Source organism: Artibeus jamaicensis, unplaced genomic scaffold (assembly GCF_021234435.1).
Source record: "Artibeus jamaicensis isolate MK-2021 breed Jamaican fruit bat unplaced genomic scaffold, CSHL_Jam_final contig_444, whole genome shotgun sequence".
NCBI classification, from domain to species: domain Eukaryota; kingdom Metazoa; phylum Chordata; class Mammalia; order Chiroptera; family Phyllostomidae; genus Artibeus; species Artibeus jamaicensis.
The window spans coordinates 7,236,468-7,253,684 of record NW_026521831.1 but is presented as its reverse complement, the minus strand read 5'-3'; the positions used below and the strand labels follow the sequence as shown (position 1 = coordinate 7,253,684).

Sequence of the window (17,217 nt, the reverse complement as noted above, 5' to 3'; positions counted from 1 at the left end):
GGCCACCACACCACACCGCGAGCATCCCCTGGACCTCTTCTCATCCTTCACTGTCTCATCTGCCCATCAGTAGGTATCCCCACTCAGCCCTCTAGGGGGCGCTCACATCCATCCATTCCTGCTCCATCACCTAAGGGCCGCTCCTCTGCTTGACCTCATCATCCCACCTGGTAAAAAGGTAACGGGGTCTCAGGGTGCCTGCACATATAAGCATGACTGACTCCCCAGGACCCTCTTTCTTAGCCACTAGTATTAGTTTACTAAAGCTGTCATAACAAATGCCCCAGGCTGGGCAGCTTAACAACAGAAATGTGTTCCCTCACAGTCCTGGAGCCTGGAAGTCCACAGTCAAGCCTGTTGGCAGGGTTGGTTCCTTCTGAAAGGTCCTCCTGGCTTGCAGGTAGTCAACAAATAAACACAGAATGACAAACTGAGGTGAGGCACGGCCTCAGCACTCTGGCCAGAGGTCCCCCAGCCCCACCTGACCCCCAGACCCACCTCCGGGCTCCCACCGTCCCCCAAACTTCCCTCTATCACCTTCCACGTGTGTGGTCACTGTCCCTCTGGGTCTGTGACTCTCACACACTACAAAATCTGCGAAGGCTCGGGTCATCCCTGCACCCCTGGTCCCCTGCTGTGGCCTTGGCCCAAAGTGGGCTCTCAACAAGTGTTGGATGAACAAATGGAAGGGCTGAGTGAGGGAAGGCTCCAGAAGACCCCAGGCCCCTACATGCCCTCAGCCCCCGCCTGAGCCTCAGACCCCAGCATACACAGCCTGAGCTGCCCTGCGGGTGGGGTCGCTGATACTCCAGCTGTAGGAAACCAGGACGTGTGAGAAGCAGCCATTCCAATATCCAGAAGCCAACGGTCCTTGCGGCAGAGGCAGGGAAGCCAGTCACAGGGACAGCGGGGCAGGGCTGCTTGCTTGCAAGGGGAGTGGGAGCAGGTCTAGGTGAGTGAGAGGGTCGGGTCCCAGAAAGGACCACGGAAACCTCCTGGCCACATATTGTGCAGCCTGGAGTAGAGGAAAGACGACTCCTCTGTGATCGCGTCCTGCTGAGGCCTGGGACAGAAGGTGGGTAAAGGGCGTCGAAACCTCTCTTCTCCTGAATCAAGCCGAGGGGCCTGTGGACTCTGCAGGGACAGGGCTGCTGGAGGGAGCGCGTGCAGGGCCCTGCCCCACTGGTATCCCAGCTGCAGAGGTGGGTGGGGCCAGTCCACGTGGACCCTTCTAGACTGAGCAGAGGGGCAGAGCGGTGGGGAGAGGCTTCAAGCAAGGGAGTGGCCCTGGATGCCCTGAATGAGCAAACATGCTCTGGACCCGGGTAGAAAGCAGACCAGCCGGGCAGTTTGGGGGGCAAGCTCAGGTGGCAGGCGGGAGGTGGCAGAGGGCTCGGTGGTCACGGCACTTGGAGCCGGGACTGGGGTGTGGGCAGTAGAGACGGAGAGTGCTCAGTGGTTCCGGGATTTGGAAGAGGAGGGTCCCGTCCCACGCTGAGAGGGGGGAGGAGGAGGAGGAGCCGTGTTTCCTGGCTGAGCTGGGAGACAGGGACAGCCTACAGCCTTTACCGAGGTGTGAGGAGTGTGGGCCAGAGAACAGCAGGGGGTTTGTTTAGGGCCTGATCAGTCTGAGAAGCTGCCTAGGAGGCACTGGTGTCAAAATTCTGGTCACCACAGATCCGTGAAACACAGAAAGAGCCTCGGCAACACCCCAGGGAAGAGGAAAGAGGGGACCAATGGGACACAGAACATGGCAGGGGGCACAGAGGAAGTGGGGGTGCCTGGCCCTGCCTTCAACAGCACCCAGGGCAGCAAAGAGCTTGGCAGGCACCTCCACGCCCCCAGGCCCCTGAAATCAGAAACCTGCCACTGTCCTCGTGACTAACCATCAGTCCCTCCAGGCAGCATAGCAAGCCTGGGCTCTCTGGACCACGTGCCAGGATCTCTCTAAAGGCTGGCACGGAACATGGGCAAGGCCTTGGGCTGGAGTCCAGACGCCTCCACCCTCCTGCTGGGCTGCTCCTGTTAGAGGGGGCTGTGTCTCAGGGCCAGGCTGGGGACGAGTCAGCAGAGAGTGGCACAGTGTTTCCCAGAGAGGACAAGTGTCGGCTCAGAGCCAGCAGCCTGCCGGTGCAGAGTCCCGGCTGGGCGCTTCCCGCCTGCCATCTTGGGAACTCGTTTCATCTCTCTGCCGTCAGTTTCCCCATGTGTAAAGTAGAATAACTGAACTGCTTCAGGGCGTATGGTGAGAACTCTCAGCATAAAGAACAGCACAACTGTGATTATATCACCATCACCATCACAACCGGGCATCTGTGTGGGTGGAGAAGAGTTTGCTTAAAAGTAGGGAAGTCAGAAGGAACATGCATTTACTGAGGCATCAACTATGTGGACCATGCTGTTTGGTGAAATTGACTTTTATTTAATATAATACTCAAGTTTCTCTGATTACAGTCTTCTCCTGATCCTGAGAGCCAAGCGGGCAGGTGGTGTGGATTTGGATTAAGCTACAGCTGCGTAGTGACTCATTCCAATAGTTTGCAGCCTGGAACACAGAGCAGTTCACTGTCTCCCAGTGTCTGAGAGTCTGGGCTGGGTGACTCTGGCTCAGAGTTTCTCATGCACTTGTACACAAGCTATAGGCTAGAGCTGCGGGTCCTGAAGACCAGACAGGGGCTGAATTCCATGCCCAAGTTCACTCAGGTGGCTGTTGGCAAGAAGCCCTGGCTCCTTGGCTCCTCGGCCTATTCACAGGGCTGCTCAGACATGGCTTCTCGTGGAGAGAGAGAGAGAGAGAGAGAGAGAGAGAGAGAGAGAGAAGAACGTCCATGGTCAATTTATGACCCAGTATCTCAGAACTAATCCCCCATGCCTTTCCATGCTCACTTCATTTGCAACAAGTCACTAAGTTGGTCCAACTCTTGGAGAGGGTCATTAAGCTCTATTTCTTGAAGTCAGGATTATCTAAAATTTTGTGGGCTCATCTTTAAACTGATCAGAATATTGTAACCCAAGAACCCAGGAGAGGAACTCCAGGCAGAGTCCTAATAGGACACAGGTGGACCGAATGAACGTGTAAATAAGTGGGTGCATGAGGAGGGTGTTCCTGCCCCACTTTACAGAAAGGAAAGTTGAAGTGCGTGTAAGGTTGGTGGGTAGGAAGCCAGGGGCGGGCTGCTCTTTGCGGGAGTCCTTGTGTACCGGGTGAAACCCCTGGTGTCACCTGTAATGTAGAAGGAAGGCGCTGTAGCAATGGTAACTGGAGACGGCCAGCTGTAGTAGGTCACTCCTCCTCAGAAGAATACGAGACACAGCACAGGGAGCAATGAATGACTAAGCGGCCCGCAAAACAGACTCGGGAATTTCCCCTGCTCCTGCCAGACGCTCCTGCAGGAGCCTCCAAACCACGTGGGGGCACGCTGACAGGACTTTGCAAATGTGCCACAGGCCTGCAGCCAGCATCTCCCCGAAGACCACAAACCAGGTCAGCGCAAACACAGCCAGCGGGTGGCCTGGGTGGCAGGCGACAACAGGCAGGGGACTCTGTAATTTTCCAACAGAGAGCCGAGTCAACAGGCCTGTGAGAGAGAAGATAGGACCTACTCCGGGATGTGGGCTGTTGCCAATATTTCATTTCTTCCCCCCTAAGAATTCTTTAAGGAGCTAGGATAGACAACAGAGGCTCAGAGAGGTGGAGTTACTGGCTTGAAGTCATCCATGGTGGCAGAACCACAATGCAGAGAGAGCGATCGAGCCCCTCCCACCACTCCCCCACTGGCTCCCGCTCCAGGACAGAGCTCTCTGAGGGAACAAGCACTGGTCTCTCCACGGAGATGGGACACCCTCCTACCTGAACTCCCCTGTCCACTCCCACCCCGCTGAGCCCCAGAGATACATTGTGTCCATTTGCAAGCCCAACCCGAGGGCAGGTGCTTCCTAGGGTTTTGCTCAGCCCACCTGTGCCAGGCCAGCGTTCAGGAGCCAGAAGGAGCAGCACAAGGCCTGGGAAAACAGTGAACAATCATAAAGGTCAAGCTTGCCGAGTCCAAGTCAGTCCTGTTCTCATGGACTCCATGTGTGTCTGGGGACAGTGAGAGTGACCGTCCTGTGGACAAACCATCCAGTCTGGACTGAGCATGCAAGGTATGCCTTTTATCTCCCCACCTTCGGGGCAGGGGCCACAGCCACACTCCCACGGGCCCCACAGGCTGGTCCTGCTTCCCACCTGGGCCAGTTTCTATGCCCTCGGACCCCCAGGTCTCTTGAGTCCTGGAAACCATAGCTCTGACCCCACTGAAGCCAGGATGGACCCTTTAGCTCTCTAGGCTGTGGGCAGGATGGACCCCCAGCTCTGTGGGCTGCCTGCCTGGGTCCAATGCAAGTCTGAGGGACATAGCCATTCACAGTCACAGATGGGAGGTAGTGACTGACGAGGACAGAGCTCCCGTTCAGCTGGGACACCGCCCCACATAAAAGAGGCCGCCTTCCCTACCCAGATCCAGAGAACACCACTGCCTTAAACAGCGAGCACCCCAACACCTGTGCAAGGATTATTCTCCTGACACTGTCACTTTCTCTCCTGTGCTCAAGGATGCACACGCCTTCCTTTTTCTTCCATGTATGTGTGTATGTATGTATGAATGTATGTATGTATTTAAGAAAAAGCATGAAAGAATAGAAAGAGCCTGGATTTGGCATTGGGTTGGTTTTGCCCAATTTCCACCAGCTCTACCACTTAATAACGGAGGTGGGGGTGGTCCCTGGGAAAACATGAGATTCGATGCTGGAGTCTTTCCTTCCACCCCAACCCCAGGCCTCAACAGGAACACGTGTCCGGAAGCTCTGGGGGGAGCCTGCACTCAAAGAGCGAACATGCCGGCGCATGGGTGTGGACTCCATGTGTGTCTGACCACAGCGGGCCCAGCAGCCAAGTCCAGCCCACAGCTTGTTTCTGGGTAAGTTGCAAGCTAGGAATAATTTTTTTTTTTTACATTTAAAAAACATCCGATAAAAAGAAGAGGAGGAGGAAGAGGGAAAGGGGAGGAGGAGGAAGGAGGAGGACATATGTGTGCTGTGAAATCTATAATGTTTATTATCTACCCCTCTACAGAAAACTTCTGCAGACCCTGGGACTTCCCACCTCCCGTTAAGGGCAATGGCCCAGACTGCACGGACAGGTCACCTGGAAAGCAGAATCTTTACATGTTTCTTTCCCTACGAGATGCCAAGGGCCTAAATCACTGGCACATGAAATCACTCTGCACATTTTTGTACGGTAAAAGCAGGAATAAATGAATAAGTGAGTGATGTATGGAAAACACCTGGTAACCTAAAAAGTTCATGTGTTACAAGGACAAAGATACATACTCGTTCAAAATCTGCGGCCCCTTCTACTTCTGGATGGGAAGCTGGGCTCTGCCCTTGAGCAAGGCCCTCCACAGGTTCCAGGGGAGCGGGTCTTGGAGCCCATTTCTGCAGAGGCAGAAAATGCCAAGTCAGGGAGCAAAAGCAGAGAAGAGATCCTAGGCTGGTGTAGGGGAGAAAAATAATTTTCTCTCTTCCCTTCTAGGTTCTTGGCTGAGACTCTACCCCTGTAATAAAAGACAGATGAATAGGAAAAAAATAAACAGAAGTTTAATAGCATGTATACCTCTTGCCTACATGGAAGACACCTAGGTAAACCAAGGGACTCCCCAAAATGGCCCAAGCCAGCACCTTAAATATTATCTTCAGCTAAAAGCAAAAGAAGATATTGGGAGAGGGAGGGGCCAGTTTATGGGAAGTGACCAGGAAAAGCACCACAGTCAAGGTTATAGTTGTAACACAGATGTAAGTCCTAGCCTCCTCCACTGACAAGGGTCTCTAGGGGCTCACTCATCTTCCTCTTCCTGGTGCAGAGAAGGAGACACCTTTAAATGGGGATTTCTCTTACAAATGTAAACGTCCCTTATTTTGTAAGGGATATACAAAAAGACGTATTTTGTGTGAGACATTCTGCTTCCCTTCACCTCCTCAGCCTGCAGGGTGCACACAAATTGCCTGGGGTGCTTATTAGGGTGCAGATTCTGAATTAGTAAGTCTGGGGTGGGTCCCAAGGGTTTGCCTTTTGAACAGGCTCTCTGCTGCTAGTCCATACTTTTGAGTGTGGCAAGTGTGAAAGTGTGTCAAAGCTCTCTTTCTAATGGGCACAGGCATAGCTGCAGACATCACTATGATTCTAATTTATTTCCTTTTTGTGGGGTTCAGAAATATGGTGGGGGTCCCCTTGATTCAGAGGAAAGAATATTCTCAAAGAACTAGTGACCACAAGACTGTCTCCAGTGATACTGCAGCCTTGGTGGCCAGTAAGAGAGATAACTAGGAAAGGATAATGCTAGAGGAGAAGCCAGTGGGTTCTGGAATAATAGCATCTTACCTTAGTTTTGCTTCTCTTTTCCTGCTGTAATTCCCTTATGCTCTCACCAGACCATAGAGAACACTGACATGGCCATCCTTGTATGAACATCGCTGCAGAACTGAAGGGCCTGTACTGGTGCTTGGGGCAAAGCAGACTGAGGAAGGCTGTAAGAGCCCAGAGAAGAGGCTGAGAGGTGGCAAGAGGTATAGTGCACATGGCTTGGAGCATCAGTCTGGAGCTCCAGACGACAGATGGCCCAGGACATGTCAGCCCCCGATGAGCATCCTCAGAGGTATTTGGGGGAGGTAGAAAATTTTCTCCCTTCACACTAAGTCAGTTCAGTTTTAAAGAAAGTGATGGCTCTCCTTGGGCTGAAGAATTTGGGAACACTCAGGTACATGTTGGTGCAAGATTATTAGTCATGCCCAATGTCCATTTTTATCTATCTTTTCTCTTGACCCCCAAATTTTAAGAACCCCCAATTTTAAGCTGGCTCATGGCTACATAATATAGAATATTGGCTACACTGCACAGCCTCCCTTGCAGCTAGATGTGGCAATGTGACCAAGCTCGGGCCAGTGGCACACAAACGGAAATAACATAGGTGACATATATATTATAGATTGTTCCCTTCAAATAAAAGAATACACCTTTCCCTTCCCCTCTTTTCCTTCCTATTAACTGGAGGTGAACATAGCAATCGGCTGTCTTGGACCTGGCAAAACAAACACCAGGAATGGCAGAACAACAAGATGGAAGGAGCCTGGGTTCCTCCCAATGTGGAGCCACCAGGTCAACCCACTGCCTCCATCAAGTCTTGTTTGGCCACTGTTTCTTCGGAATTCTGTGTAACTTAAAAATATGTATTCCATTCTGAAAACGGTTAGAGTCTAGGAGGACATAAGTCACCATTTCAGGGAGGATGAGGCCAAACTCTTCTTGGTCATCTCAGTGCGTTACAGTCAACAAATACTTATTAAGGACTCAGCATTGCACAAAACCAACAGACAAAAATCTGGTCCTAACAGGGCTTACATTTAGTATGATTTCACTTGAACTTTATAACCGTCCTGTCAGGGAAACTTACCTGTGCTCCGCAGAGGAGGGAATTAAGACTGAAGGATTTCCAGTAAATCTCCTGAGGTCACATGGCTGGTAATTGGTACCTTCAGAATCCAGTTTTTCCTCATGCCGGAGCCATGCCCTCCCCATAACCCAGCAGTTTCCATACTGCGCCCTGTGTGTGGCCTCCTCAGAGGTTTGTCAGAGATGCCACAGATGGAGGGTTGTGGTGATGAGGGACTGGGGGGAGGTTTTCCCCACGAGCCCAAGGAAGGCCTGGGATTAGCTCAGAGAGAGACCTGAGGAGACCTCCAGGTCAGGGATGAGGGAAAACCAGCTCTTAGGGTGAGTCTGTAGTGCAGAGAAGCCCCCAAAGACAGATGGGGCTGGGGACCGGTGGCCCCCAGGACACACGGGCTCTCCATACGCATGGGGCCCTTAGACTCACATCTCTGGGAATTGCGGAGAGATGCCTCGGCATGCAAACTGAGCTATAAAGACAGTGCTATCTTTTTAAAAAATATATCTGAGTTTCTGTGTGGTGAGTCATCACACACACCGGCACACACACACCAAAGAAAAATGATATGAGACCTTCAACAGAGCTTAGCTGGGACTTTCCACGGGTGATAATATTCTGGGAAATAGTTTACAATGTCCTTCTTGTATTTTTCTGGCTTTTCACCTGTTCCTCAATGAATATTTCATAAACAAGGAAAACACTAACCAAGGGAAGGTTTTGTTTTGTTTTAAGAGACAAAAACTTAGTTGTACCCAGAACTGGATTATTTGAGTAGGTCTGGTAAGCGCATGTTGCCGGAAACACTCAGCTGGTAATTTCCAGTCCGCAAAGAGGGCACTGGAGTTCCCTGCCAACATTGCCCAAGGAAGGGGAGGAGCCCTGTGCAGGGATAAATACACGTTCTCACCCAGGAGGATCCAGCACCTGGACAGGCGGCTTGGACATCCTCTCACTACACCCAGCTCTCCGAGGCAGGTAATCCCTGATGCTGCCCTACTGGGAGCAAAGGAATCCACTTTTCCAGGGTGGTTCTAGGTCTTGACCTAGAGTCATCGTGGGTTGTGCGGAGGGGGGGAGCCAAGAGGAGGTGTGCCAGAGTGCGGGGAGCCAGTCCCGGTGCCCTCTGAGGACCGTCCGCTGTCTGGGTCGGAGTTTTACACCTGCAAACGGGTGGACATACCACGAGGGTGTCTAGGGCCATTTCTGTGCCTGACACTTGGACTCTGCTTTGAGTCAGCCACGTACCCCACGGAGCTACGTATCCACCTACCCTCAGGACAGGGTCTCCCCTCTCCTGGTGCAGGGTGCTGCTCTCCGAGGGGCTGCAGACAGAATTATTGCACTAGGTCCCTCTGGGCAGAGGCCACAGGGACTCAGTGGGGGCTGTCCCTGGGTTCCAGCGCCCCCCCTCACTCCCGCCCCGCCACCTTGTACCCAGCACTCCCACCAGCCAAATGGACCAGCAGGTTGCTGTCCCGCCACCTAAAAGGCTGCTCAGAAATGGAGCCGGCCTGCCAATTTGCTCGAACAGACAAGTCTTTCTCCAGAAGTAATTTTTGGGGAGGAAAAAGGTTTAACTCTTTTCCTAAGAAATGAATGGTTACATAACCCAGAGAGTAAACAATTGAGGCAATTGAACTGCCTCTGCCCCAGGGCTTGTCCAAAGGGGGTTCCACTGCCTCCTGAATGATAATCAGCTCAACTCACAGTCCCCTCTCCTTCCCTCCCCTCCTCACCGCCCTATTGGCCTCTGGACTCGGGAGCTGAGTGAGTGGAGGCTGAAGCTAAATAACCCTGTTTGCTTCAGTCCCGAGCTTTGCACCCACCTCGCTCTGCTCCTCCGCGGCTTCATTCTCTCCTCCCGTGGAATCGTAGCTCTGGCCCGTGGTTTCCCAGTGAGCCTGTGGGAGGTGATAACATCCCTTGAGCACCTCTCAGGCAGGAGCCAGGCCCCTTGTCCTCCTGAGCTTCTCAGCCTATTGATTGACACGGGAATTGAGGCTCAGAGAGGTTCAGTCACTTGCTCATCACCACCCAGCCATCACAAGTGGCCAAAATGAAATCCTGGACCTCCAAAATGAAGTCCAGGCCTCTGTGATGCTGAAGCCCACACTGCTTTCTCCCCACCAGGATTCCTTTCCAGGCATTTGGTAGAAAAGGGAGAAAAAAATTACCTGCTATCAACTAGGCAGAGGCTGAAAAGAATGTGCTTCCTTTTTGGGGCCTTGGCACCGACCCTCCCCAGGGCCACCTCGCTGCAGCTTGGCCTTCCAAGCCCTCTCTAAAGGAGCCCTCACTGCGGCCAGCCACCACGCAGGGAGCACCTGCCCACAGCTTGTCGTCGAAAGCCCAGCACGGGGCTGTGGCCCAGGGCTCCTTCCCGGGGTTCTACTTAGGGGGTGGACCAGAGACATACAGGAAGAGGAGCCTGACGTTCTTGTTCCCTCTGACTGGTGTCTGCTCGCCAAGCAGGAGTGAAGGGTGCATTCTGACCAGCAGCAATTCACACCCATCGCTAGCTTCCCCACCGGAACCTGGCAAACCAAGCTGCTCACCTCCGCTCTGCCACTTGCTTGCTGTGTGACCCTGGGTGGGCCCCTTCATCTCTCTGTGCCCAGTTTCTCCGCTGGAAGAAAATAGCAATAATTACAGTACTTGCCTTAAAAAGTGAGAAGGAGTACAGAGCATGATTATGTGTGTTGGGTGCCTGGGAGATAGCCGATGCCTGGGAGGTCACGGCCACGAAGCTTGCAGGGGCACGGAGCAGAAAGCAGGCTGTGTGGGGCAGTGGGAGGCGGTCAGAGTACCACCTGGCCCTCTGAGACTTAAAGGAGCTTTGTTTTTCAGAGTCAAGGGCAAAAGAGATGTCATTCCTTCTGGCTCTGGGGCTGCTGGTGGCTGGGCTCTGCCCCACTGTCCATGGCCTCCCGGGGGGCGTGCCAGACCGTACGAATGTGACCCAGGAGGGCCAACATAAGGAGACGCCTGTGGACCTCCTCAGATTTGCCTCCAGCAACACTGACTTTGCCTTCAGCCTCTACAGGCAGTTGGCTTTGAAGGACCCCACTAAGAATGTCGTCTTTTCCCCGATGAGCATCTCCATGGCCTTGGCCTTCCTCTCCCTGGGGGCCCGTGATACCACCCTGACAGAGATCCTCAGAGGCCTCAAGTTCAACCTCACGGAGACCTCTGAGACAGAGATCCACCAGGGCTTCCAGCACCTCCTGCATGCCCTCAGCCAAGCCAGCAACCAGCTGCATCTGAGTGTGGGCAATGCCATGTTCGTCCATGAGAAGCTGGAGCTGCTGGACAAGTTCAGGAATGATGCCAACGCGCTGTACGCCTCTGAGGCTTTCTCCACCAACTTCCAGGACACTGTCGCTGCCAAGAAGCTCATCAATGACTATGTGGAAAAGAAGACCCAGGGGAAAATTGTGGGTTTGATCAAGAGCCTTCAGGCAAGAACAGTGATGATCCTTGTGAACTACATCTTCTTTAGAGGTGGGTGCTGGCCTGGGGTTCGGAAGGAAACAGACTTTGTTTCTGAGCTGTCAGGGCTGTTGCGGTCCAGGCTCAGTGACCTGCGTTGTTAGGGAGACTGCTATTGAGGAGGGTGCCCTTGGCTTGTGTGTGTGGCCAGGGGCACCGTGGCCCCATCTTCTCCTGGGGTTTCCCACATCAGCTGCTCATTCCAGGACATAACTGTGGGGGAGCCCATTAACGCTTCATCTGAGCCAGGGTGGTACCTTTTATTCTGACTTAAACGTGTCCCTTCCAAATTGCTCCTGGGTGGATTTAGATGGCACAGGGGATCCCTGCAGGACTGGTGGCCATCTCCATAGGAAGATAGCCTCTAAGGAGTCAGGCCATGCCTGGTTCTGCGACTGTGCTGTCCTATAATCTTAAGGGTGGACATGGTGTGGCCACCAGCTGGGACGAGCCTTGGGGAGGGCACTATCCAAGACAGGACCCCTTCCCAGTGGGCCGCGTGACCAATCCCTTATAAGGGTTTGCGAGAAGTGCGAACCTCGTGTCCCAGAAGTTTCGAAGGGGCGGAGTGTGAGCAGAGAGATTCTGTCTTCTGGAGCCAACAGTCCCTATGGGGACAAAAGCTTGACAGGACGCAGAGCGCGATCACTGAGCCAGAGGGCGGTGAGGTACCTGACACACCTGAGCTGTAGAGAGCCACCAAGAGAGTCACCGAGAAAGCCCTGTGCCAGGAGCTCCTGGCCGAGGCCCGGGCAAGCCGTCCGGGGCCCGTTTTCATCTGCTCATGAGGACGTGGAAGCGAGCTTCTCTGTGAAACTGAGCCAGGCTTGGCGTGTTGCGTTCGGTCTTTGAGTTTCCTGTGCTTTTCCTTCCTGCCACCCTGCCCAACCCTGGGACTCTCTCCTCCAAATTCTCCTACCCAGGGACATGCCAGCTGATCCATCTTCTCCCTCCTTTCCTGCCTCTAACAAAGGGGACATGGGGACATGCAGGGGTGGAAAACAAAGGGGACCGTAGAAGTGGCCACACATTTCCAAGGAAGCCCCAGATCTCTGTTTGGGGATAATCTCCTCAGGAAGCTCCACCCACCTGGGGGGTGGGGGGCAGACCGGGGCTCCTGTCCTCAGGTGAACTTGGCCTAGCCCTCTGGGTTCCCAGTGTGCCGATGCCTCTGTCTGTTTTGCAAGCTCCAGGCACATGTGCCATCTTGCAGTGCCGGTGATGAACAATTGGTGTGGCTTTGTAAGTGGTCAGGGGTCCCCATCTCTTCCCAGGCCCAGGCTGCCACAGTGTCACTGTGCCCCTCCCCACTTCCTGTGGCCCAGGTTCTCGGCGGCCTTTCCTGTGCCCAGATCCCTGTGGGTTTCTCGCTGAGCACGATTAACCAGGCCTTCGGTTCACGGCCCCCTTCCTGACCCTCACCCGTGCGGCTTCTCCACCTGTCCAGGTGTTTTTGCAAACCATCCCTAAGAGGAGCTGTGGCCCGGCTGTTGGGGGGCGGACTGTCCTCCCTGCCCAGGCCACCAGAGCAGTGAAGGTGCGGAGGCAGGGCAGCAGCCCTTGCATTTGCTGAGTTCTCCCACTGCTCCCTCTGCCTCTAGCCAAGTGGATGACACCCTTTGACCCCAACGACACTGCCGAGTCCAAGTTCTACCTGAGTAAGAGGAAGTCGGTGAAGGTGCCCATGATGAGTCTGGAGGGCCTGCGCACGCCCTACTTCCGGGACGAGGAGCTGGCCTGCACGGTGGTGGAGCTGCGGTACACCAGCAATGACAGCATGCTCCTCATCCTCCCGGACCAGGGCAAGATGAAGGAGGTGGAAGCCGCGCTGCTCCCGGAGACGCTGACGAGGTGGAGGGGTTCGCTGCAGACGAGGTGCCTACCCGGGACCCAGGGCCGTCGGCCGTGCCCACTCTTCCCCAGCTCCCTGTCCCCTCTCCACTCAGGCCTCGCCGAGGTCCAGGGTGGGTGTGCAATGGTGGGACAGGCGTCGGGTGGGATTGCCTCGCCCTTTGCTGCCTGTGCGGCTTTGGGCCTGGTCTGTTTTTCTTCTGTAAGATGATAACACTGGGTGGGGCAGGGGCTGAGGCTTCCTCAGACTGGAACATACTCTCTCTAAGTCCCAGGGGGCCTCAACCCAGCCCCCAACATTCCCATGAGTTCTGTCCTTGTCTCAGCCTTCTGGGGGCCGAGGGGGCGGGCTGAAGTGTGATCGGTCAAGGGCAGGTATGAGACAGGCTCTAAGAGGCAGCTTTGCACTGGCTATTACAGTCATTCATTCATTCATCCATTCAGCATTTGTGGAATGGTTAAACAAGCACCTACTGTGTGCCATGCACTACTTTAGAGCCTGAGGGTATATCAGCAAATAAAACACAAAATCCCATGGCCTCGTGGAGCTGGCCTTATAGTCGGGGGAGAGACATTAGATAAACATAATAAGTAAATTATTTGGTGTGTCAAAGGGTAAGAAATGAGAATGAGAAATAGTAGGTTTAAGGTAAAGGGGTTAAGAAAACTGGACTGGAAGGTAGTTTGTGATTTTAAATTTTAGGTAAAATTTGAGTATCAACATGACAGAGGTGAGGCACTCAGCCATGCGGATATGTTGGGGAAAAGCATTCCAGGCAGAGGGAACAGCCAGTGCGCAGCCTCCAGGTTGGGAACAAGGTTCAAGGATCAGACAGCCCTGAGTGGCTGGAGCAGAGTTAGTGACAGAGAGTGTTGGTAGATCAGGTCCCTGCTCCCACGGGACTCAGAGTTTAACGTAAGACATAGTGTCCTCGTATTTGGCAGCTGTGAAGATGACACTCGCCATGACAAAAGTCTTAGAGACATAGAAACAATGAGAGAGGGAACCTCAGAGGCTGGAGTGATCACCTCTGGCCCCAAGAACCTCCGGTAGCTCCGCTCAGAAGCAGAAGCAGCCCCTGCTCTCAAGGAGCTCACTGGGGAGGCAAGACGGGGGCCTTCAGTTACTTTGGGCTCTCCAAAGCCCTTCGAATTTGGACCCCAGGCCCTCATGCCCTTCTCCTGGCCCCTGCCTGACCCCTCACTCTGCCCTCTGCAGCCTCCGTGTCATGAAGGATTCCCATTTTCTTCCCCTGTAAGTTCACGAATCTGCCTCCTGCCCTCCTTTCACCCAGCTAGCTCTATCTCCTCCTTTGGGACCCAGGATTGCTGTCACCTCCTGCAGGAAGCCTTCCCGGTGCCCACGGAGCCAGCTGCTGCAGCACAGTCACCCAGCACAATATGAGATCTCTGCTGGGTGACTGTGAGTCCCACTACACTGCACACTTGCAGGGGGGGGGCGAGGGCCAGGTGCATGCCCCGCCCCGGCCCCAGCTCCAGCCCCAGCTCCGGCATACAGCCAGGCACTGCCGACTCGAGTGGATAATAACGAATTAAGAAGAATAAGCACAGGGTCAAGAGAGGAAGGAAAGAAGCACTTATTTCCAGCAAGAAGGGGGTGGTTGGAGAGAAACCAGGGAAGAGTACACTGTGAGGTGAGAGGCAGGTGGGCGCCGGGAAAGCAGATGTTCGAATTCATTTTCCCCATTTTCTAGATCGATAGACATCTTCCTGCCAAAGTTTTCCGTCTCCAGCAACTACAATCTGAAAGACGTACTTTCTCAGCTGGGCATGAGGCAAGTCTTCACCACAGAGGCTGACCTGTCAGGGGTCACAGGGACCAAGGGCCTGATGGTCACTCAGGTGAGCCTTCACAGTTTGGACAACTCGCCCTCCGTGTGGGAGTGGGATGCGAGGGCCAGGCAGCGTCTGGGGAGCCTCGACTTTGCATATGGAAATGCATTTCTCATTAGCCAGTCTCCCACCCTGGGGCTTGGTGGAGCCCCCCTGAGCACTGGGTTATAACAGCACTGGGGGCTGGTCCCCGCAGCCCTCCAGAGTCAAGTGACAGAAGCTGGTCAAGGGAAGAGCCCGCAGTGGATCCCATCCTGGACTCTGCCTTTTGCTGCCTCTGGGGCAAATAGTTAAAGTCCTCTTCCCCTTGGTCTTTTTATCGGTAACAAGGGGTGGTAAGTCTTGGCCCGTGGGCAGTGCCCAGCAGAGCAGGTAAGAGGCCGCAGGCAGCAACAATGGCTATAGGGCAACTGCGATGGAGACACACTACGCAAAGCGGGGGAGACTGGGCACCCCTGCACTGTGTTCCTAGAAGCAGAGCAGTCAAAGGAAAGGGGAGGGGCCAGGCAGCCCTCCACTCTCCTCTGCCCCCACCTTCCAAAGGGCGTGGCCATGGAAGGACGTGGGTGGGAGTGGGGGTGGGGAGCTGTGTGGCCCAAGGTTGTGAAGCTGCATTCTATGCAAAGTAGCCAAAGGCCCTGAGGACATTTGAGCTGGGGCAGAAGAGGGGCAGAAAGCAGAGCCAGCCCCACTCTCTGCCCTCTCCCCATGCAGTCTGGGTGGAGGGGCTGCTGGAAAGTTGCTTGCAGGGAAAATGCCTTACATCACCCTTGTCCCTCCCTGCTAAAGAGGCGGTGTTTGGGAGGGGGCAGCACGGCCTCTGGGCTCAGAGGGGAGCCCAGGTCAGGGTGCCCCTAGTCTTTACTCTGGGCATGTCGCTCTCAGCCGCAAGCCTCAATTTGCACACCTGCACAGCAGAACTGTGCAAAACTAGCTGGCAGGGTTGTTGGGAGGGACGGACACACTCAACAAGGTGACACCGGCATGGTGACAGGTCAGAGGTAGGTGCTCGGTGAGTGTCCGTCCCCGCAGAGGTGGCAAGCAGGCTGCTTCTCTCCTGCTTCCCCTGCCGCTGGTGGGTAACGCCCTGCTGTTCTCACAGGTGGTCCACAGGACCCTGATCGACGTGGCCGAGAACGGCACGGAAGCAGCTGCAGCCACAGCCATTGGTCTTGCCCTCCTGTCCCTTAGAATCCCAGATATCAGAGTGGAATTCAACAGGCCCTTCCTGTTAGCCATACTTTCCAAGGACACCCAGAACGTCCTCTTTTTCGCCAAAGTCGTTAACCCCAAGGAAGCCTAGTGCTCCTCTCCAGGTGGAGGGGCATTCCCTCTGAGGGCGCCCGGGGCTCTGGGTACAGCCTGGCCCTGCTCACTCATTCTCGAGAAGGTGCCAGTGACTCTGCCTGGTGGCTCCTACACGCAAGGGAAGTCTGTGGACTCTTCATCTGGGGACTCTGAGACTTTCCGGTGGCAATAAACCATCTTCTTTGGACTGGGTGTGCTCCTTGTGCCTTTCTGCCCTGATCTGCCAGCTGCCCATGCGCAGGACCGAGCCCCCAGACCTCCCTCCTGGGCTCGGCCCCCCGGCCCAGGCCTTCACCTTCAGCAGCCTGGCCAGGACCCAGAGGGGGACCTGCTGTGCAATTCCTACTTCTGTGGGCTCTCTGGTCCCCAGTTCCAGTGTCGCGCTTTCCCTCCCTCAGGATCTGACGATGTGCTGACATTTGCAGGGGCTCCCCACCCCCACCACAGCTGGCACGGGCCCTGGACCCCATGCTCCTGCAGCCGAGCTGGGCCTTCTGTCTTTGAGGATGTCCCCCTTCTGCCCTCCCGGCACCGCCCAGCCTGGGAAGAGTGGCTGTTTTCTAGGTTCCCAGTTCTGAGTGCTCCCCCTGACACAGAGTCCCCCCAGCAACCAGAGTGAGGGCGTGGGAACAAATGAGCAGGAAACACGCACCTGCTTAAAAGCGATCACGCAGTCGCTCACAGCTCTGACGTGGTCTGAAACTGTGTGATCTCTGGGGGTCACACCAGCACCAGCAAAGACATTAACAGGGATGAATGCACAGTTGAGATCTTCCTGCCAGGCAAGCTGCTGAGACCTCTACCCCGAATAACTCCTTTAGTCCTTGTGACGACCCTGTGAGAGAGGTGCTATATTATCAGTCTCATTTAATGGATGAGGAAGCTGCAGAACACAGGCTCGGTGACTCCCCCACCCAAGGCCACACAGCCAGTAGTTCTTGCCGGCAGGATGTTCTCCCAACATGCTTGATGTCTCTGGAACACGCTAAACCACAGAGCGATTCTGCCCTTAAAGATTATCACAGCGACAGCCCTCGTGGGACTTACGACCTGATGGGCAAGATATTATGGAAAAAAACCCTTGAGGCTGAGATTCAGACAGCACCAAACTCAGCTGGGGAAGCCAGGAAAGGCTTCCTGGAGGAGATGACTTCTGTCCTACAATCAGAGGAAGAGTAGATGATGGTTAAGGCAACAGAGAGGAGAAGGTTCTGGGCAGGAGAAAGAGTGATGG

The 17,217-nt window shown here is 54.5% G+C and overlaps 1 protein-coding gene across 2 annotated transcripts; it reads left to right on the top strand.

Annotated features, from left to right (window-relative positions):
• The first annotated feature begins 8,357 nt into the window (after window positions 1-8,357).
• LOC119037946 (alpha-1-antichymotrypsin) lies at window positions 8,358-16,172 on the top strand. Of its 2 annotated transcripts, none has more exons than XM_037130331.2 (5): window positions 8,358-8,452; window positions 10,329-10,982; window positions 12,572-12,845; window positions 14,537-14,684; window positions 15,778-16,172. In XM_037130331.2, exons 2-5 carry the CDS (start codon window positions 10,346-10,348, stop codon window positions 15,976-15,978), a joined length of 1,260 nt encoding a protein of 419 aa, XP_036986226.2. In that variant the 5' UTR covers window positions 8,358-8,452; window positions 10,329-10,345; the 3' UTR covers window positions 15,979-16,172. The 2 variants fall into 2 exon arrangements, with proteins under 2 accessions (XP_036986226.2, XP_036986225.2); XM_037130330.2 differs by having other exon boundaries at window positions 8,383-8,456.
• The last annotated feature ends 1,045 nt before the right edge of the window (window positions 16,173-17,217 follow it).

Excerpts from the sequence above, each read along its gene's own strand:
- LOC119037946 (XM_037130331.2), top strand. The coding sequence starts at position 10,346 with ATGTCATTCCTTCTGGCTCTGGGGCTGCTGGTGGCTGGGCTCTGCCCC. Across the intron at positions 10,983-12,571 it reads GAACTACATCTTCTTTAGAG|CCAAGTGGATGACACCCTTT; the intron begins GTGGGTGCTGGC and ends CTCTGCCTCTAG. Across the intron at positions 14,685-15,777 it reads AGGGCCTGATGGTCACTCAG|GTGGTCCACAGGACCCTGAT; the intron begins GTGAGCCTTCAC and ends CTGTTCTCACAG.